Raw genomic sequence first — 11,730 nt, 5'->3', positions numbered from 1 at the left:
GCTCTCCTGCCATCAAATGTGGTCCCTCAGTTCTTCTGTGATATCCCCTGTATGCTGCGGCTCTCCTGCTCTAACACCACCAGCAACATGGTCCTTCTTTTTGTCTCTGCTATGGCAGTTGGTGGTGGTTGCTTTACTTTTATTGCCATGTCATATATTCTCATATTTTCTACGGTACGACAATTTCCCACCAGAGAGTCAGGGAGGCATGCTCCACCTGCACCTCTCACATCTTCGTGTTTTCAGTTTTCCTAAGTCCCATCATATTTGTCAAAAGATGGCCTTCAGTGACCTCTGACACAGTCCAGGACACAGTTCTCTGCCTTTGACCCCAGTGTTTCTCTCTTCTTAAAGCATCTTACATAAAGTGTCAGGTAAAAACAGGTAAAGCAAACTGTGAGAGAGTGATGGAAAGACAGTTGTTCTCAGGGAAATGATAAAGATACTTTCCAGCATTATCCTCATTTCATTGAGTGGAGTTAAATGAGATCAAATGCTCTTTTACCTTGCCTATCCTATTATCACCTCACTAAAATCTCAGTTATTTTATAGCATAATTTTTTTTATTTACCTTATTATTGCCACAGATCCTTCATAAAAGTTTAATTTTATCAATCCTTTTTAGTATATGAAATTGATCCAATATATTTTATGAAAAAAATTCTGTTGATATATATTAAAGTTTCATCAATTACTGTCTCAGATGAAATATTTACAAATAAAACATGAAGATGATGTACAGTCACATAATCTGCTGCCAAACTGTGATACAAAATTGTGTCAATTTAATCACTTTGAAAATATATATAAATCAAATCCTTAAAACTTTGTAATAAAAAATGTAGAGAGAATCACAATGATACTTTTTTCCATTTAACTTATATAAAAAATGAAGATACTCCTTGTCCATTAAGAAAAGACAGAGCAAAGTTTACATCCATCATGAACCAATATTAAAATCCATCCACTGGGGAAGAGCACCTTGGGCTCCCCCAGCTGTTATGGCTGCCAATCTTTTATTATGTCTAGGATGGTCTAGTATGGGGGACACAAACTTGGGGCTGAGTTGCAGGTAAGTTTTCTAAGGGTTTTCCTCCCATACATATTACTTCTATAATAACTATGGTAATGAGTCATACCTGATCATTATGAAAAAGTGGCCAGGAATTGTCTAGCCTCACAGTCTGACCCATGTAAACTTGAAAATTTTTCTCAGTTTTTTTGGAATTTGTAAAGTAAACCTCTAGATGCATTTCTGGCCATTTTTTTGGTTGTTGTTGCTGTAGTTGTGCTCAGCAGGACTGAACCAAGGCTGCATCCTAGACTTTTTTCTGTTTTTAATGTAGTACTCCAGGAGTTTCAGAGTCTTACTTCATACCTGTGATCATGTTCATCAGCCTCCTCATGTGTGGGATTACAGGTGTGCACCCCTGTGCTCAGTTTGTGGCAGATCATAATCTCACATGAGTTATTTCTCTCCAAACATTTTAATGTCCTCATTGGCATGTGCTTTGTTAATTGTTAATTATGACTGACATAGGCTCCATATCAAGTTACCTAGGAGTACTGATATAACAAAATGAGAATAAAATATTAATACCAAAAAACAATCAGTGTATTCAATTCCAAATTCTAAACAATCAATTTTGTTCACCAAAACACTAATAAGAAAATGTGGATTAAAAATAAAAATGAATTTATTACCTAAGGCAATATAAAAGCCTATATGTATGATATTGATTAATAAAAGCATTTCTTAAATTTTCAGACAAGGGAATACTTGCAGTAGGAGCCAAGGAGCACCCCAGTGCTGCCTGATGTGGGAAGGCTTGACTTCCTCTATATGATCCACCAGAGTTGAGGCTCCACCCACACACTATGTCCATGGTTTCTGGTTCTCACTGCTCCAATGTTTCCTGCTAGAGGAAAAGACCTTTGGAGAACTCCAGATAAATTCAGCAAACTCCATGCATTTCCTCTTCAACTATGGCTTCCTATATCTAATTTTATGAGATTTTTTTGTTGTTGGTCGTTCAAAACATTACATAGTTCTTAATATATCATATTTCAGGGGAGAGGGGATAGTAGAGGATAGGAAAGGCAGCAGAATACAATAGACATGAGTATGTCGATATGTAAATCAACGGAAGTGTAACTGATGTGATTCTGCAAGCTGTATACGGGGTAAAAATGGGAGTTCATAACCCACTTGAATCAAAATGTGAAATATGATATATCAAGAACTATGTAATGTTTTGAACAACCAACAAAAAAAATATATCATATTTCACAGTTTGATTCAAGTGGGTTATGAACTCCCAATTTTACCCCATATACAGATTGCTGTATCACATCAGTTACCCTTCCATTGATTTACATATTGCCGTTCTAGTGACTGATGTATTCTGCTGTCTATCCTATTCTATACTATCCCTCCTTTTCTCTCTCTACCCCCTCTACTGTAAATCATTTCTTCCACTTGTATTTTCTTGTCTTACCCCCTCCTTTCCTCTTATATGTAATTTTGTATAACCCTGAGGATCACCTTCCATTTCCATGCGATTTCCCTTCTCACTCCCTTTCCCTCCCACCTCTCATCCCTCTTTAATGTTAATCTTCTTCTCAAGCTCTTCATCCCTACCCTGTTCTTGGTTGCTCCCCTTATACCAAAGGAGTCATTTGGCATTTGTTTTTTAAAGATTGGCTAGCTTCACTTAGCATAATCTGCTCTAAGAGTTGAGGTGTCCACATAAATGAAGTTTAAATTTAACAGATAAAGAAGGAAAGAAATTGAATTGCAACCATCAATCCTATTGAGACGCATCCTCTGGGGTACATTTTTGGATATTTAACATATGTTTTATTTGGAAAACCTTGAGTCAAAGGAGATGAACAAAAAATATTGATATAAAGACTTTATTATAGCTCACATTGTGTGTGAAATAATGCAAAGACCCATCAATTAGTGTGGTATGGATCATATGCAGAAGTTGGTAAAAAATTTACTTTGAGTATTAGTCATGAGCCAAGAAGCATATTTTTATAATAATATCATTATGTCAAAGATATATTTTGGATAGCCAACTTTTCTGAAATATTAGGTCTATTTATTAAGCCAGTTTTCATAAAATATTAGGTTTACTCTAATAAGGAAACAATATTTAAGAGTACATGAGTTGCCACCTCCATGGCCATTAATTCAGATACAAGACAGGGATGACCAGAGATTTTTTAAAAACACACAAAAACCTTTAGAGAGAATGCTGGGATCAGGTGGGACACTCATCTCTGGTTATTTGTGGAAAAATTTCAACAAAGCAGGCAGGTGTGAGGCTCCCATACCAATGAGACATTGTGGTTCTTGTTATCTATGCTCAGAATCTCTGATCCCTGGGAGATAGTATCTCAGTTTCAAGGTTCAGACTGATAACTCTGAGCCTTTGCCCTGATTTTTCATAGGCAGAGTGTCACCATAGTAACTGGGGGATCTTCAACTGTGTATTTGCTCAGGGAGTTCCCACTGCAAGCAGCACATGACCACCATAAGACAATCACAAACCTGATGCACATCACCATGTCCCATGGTTATCAGTGTCAGTGTCTGTGGGATGAAAGCTGCAGAAGACGGAGCCTGAGCCCAGTACAGAGTTAGAAGTATAATGAAAGTTTAGCAATCAACAAGGCAATGTAGAAACTTATTCTATAGAGACTTTTAAGATAATATTCACAACTGAGAGTTATGCCAGAACCATCTGACTTTTTCCACCTTTATAAATCCTTTAGAATACTTATATCAATGACTTTAGAGTATTATATCAACTGCAAGGAATCACTTGTTTGTATCAGTAGAGTTAAAATCTAGATTTGATCAGAATTTTAAAGACATCGTTTTAAAAGTTGGATCCAAAAACTGAGTGGTTGTAAACTGACTGCAAGCCCTAAAGAGATGCAAAGTATTTCATACTTGTTCAATAGGAAAGGAGCTAAGAGCATTTAATAAATTTGTAAGACCATACCTATTGCACACTCAAGAATGTAGAAAGGAATATTCCCTTGAGAAGTGTCTTGTGGCCACCCTGTTTGCACAATGGGCACAAGAAGTTGTTTTACCATGCTAAGCAAGGAAAACATTCAGAAACCACCATTGTAATAATTTGGGGGACCCAACTATGGTGAGGTGGCATCAGGCTTTAGCATCATTTACATTGTGCCAGTTCTACAGGAATGCAGGGTGCTCAAATTAATGCCTTCCACCATCAATTCAAAGAAAGGCTTGGTAGACCAAGTGAACTGTAGCATAGTTTGGGGCCCTAAGGGCTCCCCCTTACAGGGTAAATAGGTAAAGCTGTGAATGTGAAGCCAAAGTTGGCATGGAATCCCAAGACATTAATAGTTACCAGTAGCATAAACTCTTTGCCAAGAAAAGGCAAAGAGAGACCCTGTGCTCTGCAACTGGAACTACCAAAGAGCAGGAATTACCAAACATTTTGGAAATATTGTCTTACAGTCAAGAGTCCTAGCTGTTACATGAGGAATTACAGATGGAGTTATTTTCTCAGCTGGTTTTGTATTTCCTCTACATCACCCATTCTTTCCACAGCCCTACTTAGTCCTTTTGGAATAAGAAGGTTTATGTTCTACAGTGGATATTGATGCATGTAACTTGCTTTTGATTTTTATGGGGCCTCAAAACCAAGATTTTACCTTCAGTTTTAGGTGAGATATTTGGCTCAAACTTTAGGGTAAAGTTGGAATTGTTACAACTAACAGACAGTTGGAGATGGCCTAAATTCATTTTGCATTGTGAAATGGACATGAGTTTTGAAGGTCTTGGGTTGAAACATTATGGATGGAATGTGAGGTATCTCAAAAAGTCCCTGAATTGAGACAGAATTTTAAAAGGCAGAATGATAGGATTATGAGAGCTGCAACCTAATCAATCCATCTTAATTTGAATGAATTGACTGAGTGGTAGATTTAGGCATTTAGGATATTACTGGAGAAGGTGGCCCACTGGGATTAATCCCTGATAGCTTTCCTCTAACCTGAACCCTAAACTAACACTCATTCTTCTTCCCTGTCTTTGTTTTCCTGGAGCCATATGCTGAGCATCTTCCCTCTGCTGTGTGGGTCCTCAGTGTTCCCCCACCATGGGCACAAAATCATGAAATTGGCCAAAGACAGACTAAAACTCTGAACCCCTGAGTCAAAATATGCTTTCCCAAATTGATTGGTTTTTGTTTATTGTGGGTGTGTTTTTTGTTTTTTAACCAGGTATTTTGGTCACAGCCATGCAAATCTGACACAGTTCTTTATCATAATCACGTAGAGTGCAGAGTGTATACTAGAGATGACCAAATGGCCAAACTTATAATACACAATAAATCAGTCACATTATATTACCAGATTGAGGATAAATAAGTCCACAGATAGATGTGCTGATTTAAAAATCTGTGGAATGTACCTGTAACAGAATGTCCTTCATCCTAAGGAATGTACAAACAATGCCTGTACAGGGTGGACTGATTTTGAAAAAGTTAGGGTAAGTCAAGCCAGAACATATATTGAATGATTTTATTTATATGAAATTTCACAAATATATAATTTCAGAGGTACAGAATATAACTAGAGTTTTCTAGTGTCTGTAAGACCATGTGTAACAGATTAGATGGTTCATCTGAAGTAATAAAAGTATCTGGGAACAAGTTGCAGTTGGATGTTCTACAACTTGGTAATGTAGTAAATATCACTACATTTATTACCATGAACTGTCACAAAGGTAAACTGTATGTCATGTGAATTTCATGTCAATGATAAGAAATTTTTATGCTGAACTACAGTGTGAATAGTTTCCCACTTACAAGTTGGTGAGTGAGTGAGAGTTGCTCACCAGCCTTGATGTTACCTGATCCATACCAACACCCTTAATTCATAATGAGGACAGGAGGCCAGAGATGAAAACACACAGGGAGAACCATCAGTCTTTTCAGTGTTACTCACTTCTCAGTAATGACTTACAGCCATGTGTGGCAGAGCAGTTCCACTGTCCATGCTGGCACATGGCCAGGTCCTCTCTCCTGGGCTCTGGAGGAGCTGCTTCTTGGGGGTGTGCTCAGGCCTCCTGCTGTCTCTGCAGGCTGAGCTCTGGGCTCCTGGGGGCCCTGCTCCAACTGGCCAGGCACCAGGTTCAGATAAAGCAGAGGTGACTGAGCTCCCCACATCCTACATAGCACTGTGCTAACTGGACAGATTCACCCTGGCTGCAGACACCATTGATGGGAGAAACATGGGGAGACATGGTTCTGTTCCATGTTGACAACAAGTGACACTCAGGAGTGAGTAATAAGCAGTTAGAGTTTAAATGCATCTGAGCTTCACTTTTATTCTGTTCAGAAAATTGCAATGGGGTAGAGAGAGAAGATGGGAGGGGAGGAGAGGGGGAATAGTAGAGGATAGGAAAGGTAGCAGAATACAACAGTCACTAATATGGCAGTATGTAAAAATGTGGATGTGTAACCAATGTGATTCTGCAATCTGTATTTCGGGTAAAAATGGGAGTTCATAACCCACTTGATTCTAATGTATGAAATATGATATGTCAAGAGCTTTGTAATGTTTTGAACAAACAATAAAAAAAACAACAAAGAGTCAGCAAGTCCAGGAAAGGTTTTAATTCTGAGAAGAACACAGCAAGCATGGAGAGTCCTTAAATGTGCACTATGGTTTTGGGAGTAATTGCCACTGCTGCAATAGGAACACAGGAACCTTCGGGAGGTCTGCACAGTGTATGCAAGTATAGTGTGTGAAAATTCTTCATGCTGATTCTGGATAGTTTAAAATTCTCTTCTTCAGATTACTATTCCTTATAGCATACTTGTAAAATTCCAGAGAAAAATAAATACATTCACATTAAGACAACAAGCACAAAATGCAAAATATGGTATGGGATAGGTAGGTAGATAAGAATATTTTATACAACTGATAAACATGCACATATGTAAATAACTGTGGGAAATAAGATATTTAATGTAGAACACAATTTTCATTGGAATAGTTTGAACATTAATCTCACCCCTTTCTTTTGATCACTATACATTTTTTCACTTATTCATTTTGTTACTTTTTGTTTTGGGGTTTCAGGGATTGAACCCAGGGGTGCTTAACCACTGAACCACATCCTAGCCCGTTTGATTATTTATTCTGAGACACAGTCTTGACAAGTTGGGAGGCTAGCTTTGAGTTTACCATCCTCCTGTCTCAGCCTCCTGAGCTGCTGGATTACAAGCATGTGTCACTGTGCCCAAATTTTCAATTGTATTCTTAACAATTTTTACTGAGTATATATTAAGTATGACTATAAGGATGTGTGTGTCTAGTGGTATTAATATAAATTTCAAGTTGTGCAACATTTGGAAGCATATTTCAATTTTCAGATTATATGTACCTCAGCATTCCTCAATGGCTTATCAAAGATACTAATCAATTTCCTAATAAGGAAAATGTAATTTAGAAATAATTAATTATTGAATCTTTCAAACCAAAAATTTTTTAGCAGTTTTGAAATGATCTATTTATCATATATTTAATTATTTGAAACACTATCAAGAGAAATACAAAAAATAAAAAGTCCTGGCTTTTCACGTGCAGAGAAAGCACCTGGGCAGTCCCTCTTCATGTTCCTGGAGTTAAAACATGCTAGTTCTCCTCACACACATTGTCCTGACCATCACTTTTACCAACCCTTTCTGTTATTTATGCCTTCATCTTATTGTCTTTAAGAGGGAATCTTCTATGAGTATTTTTTGCCCCTTAAATGAGGATGTCATACTGAACCATACTAAAATTTTAAATTCAACCTATGCAATCTAAGCCATATTTTTTCTAAAAAATCCACCTTCAAAAATCACCATATATTAGAATCTACTAAAATTTTCTCAGGCCCTTTGTAAAAAAAATAGGTGATGCTTTGTACATTTATTTTATTGTATTTATACACGACTTTGCATCAGTTCTCCATAATTGGAAGTTTCCCGATATTGACTGGCATATGAAAAAAAGAAAGTTGAATTGAGATGAATTTATCAAACTATACCTAACTCTCACAAGGAAAAGAGGACATGAAGTAAGTTCGTATAATTCAAACTAGTTGTGGAGAATTTTCTAAGTTCTATTGGAGAAAGAAAAGCAGTAAGTACTTTAGTGTTAAAAACCATAATAAAGAAAGAGCACTGGGGACATATCACAATTGATGGAGTGCTGGCCTCACATGCACCAGACTCTGGGTTCAACACTAAGCACCACACACACAGAAAATTAAAACATTTTTTTTTAAAAAAAAAGAAAATGTCTCTATAGTTCTATGCAACTTCTAGATTTAAACCCAAGTTTATGTTCCATCTGTATGTGACAAGATGTTCTAGGATGATCAACAAAAACTCCTGAAGATACCAGAATCTAGGATAGAAGGTGAAAAACCTGGCAGATTTCAATAAAGAAACCTGATTAGTCTAATCATATATTACTTTCAAATTTTTTCATGTTTATTTGACTTTTTACATATGTACCATTTTATTTTTCCTTCACAATACTCAAATTATGTTTTAAAGATGATAATTTACCTCTTTTACTAAAACCAGTATCCAGAGCAGATTTTCTCATGTTATTAATCATTAGTAAATATTTGTGGAAAGATTACCTAATTTGAAAAGATCTTATGTTATGCCCAAAGGCAAGTGTGACTTATTTCAGAAGAAGGAACACTGTATTTCTTACAGATGTAAAGAAAGGACTTCACCAATTTAGGAGTTACTCGATTGTAAATAAGTCAAATAAAAACTTAGTTCATGTTAACAGTTAGTTGATTATGCTATATTGCATTTTTTAGTAACTACTATGCATGATGTCATGCACTTGCTACTATGAGAATAAAACTTGAAGCAATACATGATCAAAAATCAAGGAATTTGCAACAGCATTTCCAGCGATAAATCATACTGATTTACTGAAAGGTAAAATAACATGTTGATTTCTAACACTACAGAGAAATAGAAGAATAATTAGAAGCTACAAGAGGGTTTCTGAGGAAAAGTTGCATTTGAGCCTCCTTTAAAGCTCAGTAAGTGGTAATGAGGAAAATGGAATCATTATATCACAGTAGAAAAGGGCCTCTGTCAGCAAGTTCTAGGGCATGTTGTGAACAAGGGGGTCACTGAGGTGTGAGATTCAGGTTTGTGTCACGGAGAAATGGGGAATAAGGCAAGCAAGAGATTGAAGTTAGACTGTGTAGGGGTCCTTGAAATTAACTGTGAAAGTAACACCAAATTACCTGTGTCAGGGCACAAACCCCAGTCCATGGAGGACACAAAAAATTTAAGTAAAGGCCAGACAAACTCATGAGGAAAATCGCTTTTCTAAGGATGAGTGTGGTTAACCTGGCAAGGTGCTGAGGTGGATCCAGGTTTTCAGAGTGCTGAAGAAACGATGATTTTAGTGATTTGGAATTGAATCAGTCTGAGCTGCTTCATAAGTGCTATAAATATGAGCAAAATCTTCCTTCTAGGGTATACAACCAGGATCACTTTGTATAATCATGACATTTGGAGGAAAGGATTAAAATGGAAGGTGTCAACAAGAAAATGACAAATTATTATGTAGACAAAGGAATCTTCAACTTCATAGAGCTGAACACAGAGTAAAAACACATTAAGGTAAAAAATAAAAGTTTAGGAGAATGTCAACTGGGCTGGAATCTAGAGCTTTAAATACCTCACACTGATGTGTTGGAGAGAAAAAGAGAGCCCCAGTGGGAACAAGACCAGATCCCTATCTGAGATTGTGTGGCCTGCATACAGCACCACCCCATCATGGGGAGCAGCAGGGAGACTAGGGGACTGCAGGAGAGTCCAGATGCAGTCAGATCCCCTCAGTTTACCACAGCACTGGTCCTGCAGCCCTGGAATGGGAAACTTTGAATACTTGAGATTCTTTCCTCATGAGTAAAATTTTTTCATGTTCATGGAGATAAATACTCCTACATTATGAAGAGTTTCCTATGTAAAAAATATTAGAAAATTAATTATAATTGGAATTATTAATCATACTTTGAATTATTTAGTGTGGAAAAATGGCAAAATAATGTTGAAATTGTATTCATGGAAGAGAATGTAGGTAACTATATTACTGATCATTAAAAAAATTTAAAAAAAAACATTGTCACATGCTCTGCATGGAGTATCAGGAGGTCAGGGGAGGCCTGTCATCAGGAGGAACTGAACACAAGCCCTACAGGTCACACCCAGACCCTGGGCTGCAGACATCCACACCTGAACTGGGAGGTGCACTCTGCTCAGAAATGAATAAACATATCAGAAAAACAAGAGTGACCTTCCTTTGCAGGGAATCTAACTCCAAAATACAAGAAAAAAAATGGTGCATATGAATATATAAAGTAATTGCATTGAATCTGTTTTCTTTCCACTTTTATCTCTTTATCATCCCAGTCAACCTGAATTTCCAGTAAATGGCCAATGCCACCATGGTAACTGAATTTCTCCTCCTGGGCTCTCCTGATGGCTGGAATATGAGTTTCCTCTATTTCACAATATTCTCAATGACCTACCTTGGTACCTTGTTAGGGAATCTTCTCATCGTCACTGTCACCACTGCTGACCAGAACATGCACACACCCATGTACTTCTTCCTCAGGAACCTGTCCATTTTGGATATGTGCTACATTTCCATCACTGTTCCCAATGCCTGTGTCAACTCTCTCACTGGCAACAGAGCCATTTCAGTGGCTGGCTGTACAACCCAGATCTTCTTGGTCCTTTTTTGTGCATGTGTTGAACTTCTGTTTCTCACCATCATGGCCTGGGACTGCTATGTGGCCATCTGCCAGCCCCTCCAGTACCCACTCATCATGAATCCTCAGATTTGTGTCCACATGACCCTGGCCACCCTGGTCAGTGGTCTGCTGTATGCAGATGTTCACACTGGAAACACATTCAGGATGTCCTTCTGTCAGTCAAACGTGGTCCACCAGTTCTTCTGTGATGTCCCCTCTCTGCTGAGGCTGTCCTGCTCTGACACCACCAGCAACATGGTCCTTCATTTTGTCTCTGTTGTGGCAATTGGTGATGGTTGCTTTACTCTTATTGCAATGTCATACATTCGCATATTTTCTGCTGTGCTGAAATTTCCCGAATCAGGGAAGGCCTTCTCCACCTGCACCCCTCATGTCCTCGTGGTGTCCATCTTCCTTAGTTCTGGTGCAGGTGTGTACCTGAGGTCCTCAGCAACCTCTGACACCCTCCAGAACATGGTTCTCTCTGCCTTTTACACCATGGTTCCTCCCTTCCTGAATCCTCTTATCTACAGTCTCAGGAACAAACAGGTAAAGGAAGCTGTGAGGAGAGTAATGCAAAGACAGTTGTTCTCAGGGAAATAATAAAGATGCTTTTCAGTACTATTCTAATTTCCTTGTTTGGGGTTTTTGATTCGAGATCATGCTCTTCATAGCTGTGCTTCAGAATTTATACTGCTTACTCTAATGTCACCTTATTGGGTCCTGGTTACTTCAACTTAAAAAATAATTTTTATTTTAATTTACACCATCATTTCTATTTATTCTTCATAAAATGAATAATGTTTTAAAATGCATCTTTTATAAATGAGTATAATTCAAGTTGTTTGCTATAATCATTTGAGATTATATATGTTTATGGTTCATCG

At 37.6% G+C, this 11,730-nt stretch overlaps 1 protein-coding gene across 1 annotated transcript; it reads left to right on the top strand.

Moving 5' to 3' along the window:
- Positions 1–10,519: 10,519 nt before the first annotated feature.
- On the top strand, positions 10,520–11,446 carry LOC101959168 (olfactory receptor 14C36). The gene has a single exon (XM_005334137.1). It carries the CDS (start codon positions 10,520–10,522, stop codon positions 11,444–11,446), a length of 927 nt encoding a protein of 308 aa, XP_005334194.1.
- Positions 11,447–11,730: the final 284 nt, after the last annotated feature.

Source organism: Ictidomys tridecemlineatus, chromosome 1 (assembly GCF_052094955.1).
Source record: "Ictidomys tridecemlineatus isolate mIctTri1 chromosome 1, mIctTri1.hap1, whole genome shotgun sequence".
Taxonomy (NCBI): domain Eukaryota; kingdom Metazoa; phylum Chordata; class Mammalia; order Rodentia; family Sciuridae; genus Ictidomys; species Ictidomys tridecemlineatus.
The sequence above is the reverse complement of the archived record's forward strand: the minus strand, read 5'-3'. Positions and strand labels throughout refer to the sequence as shown.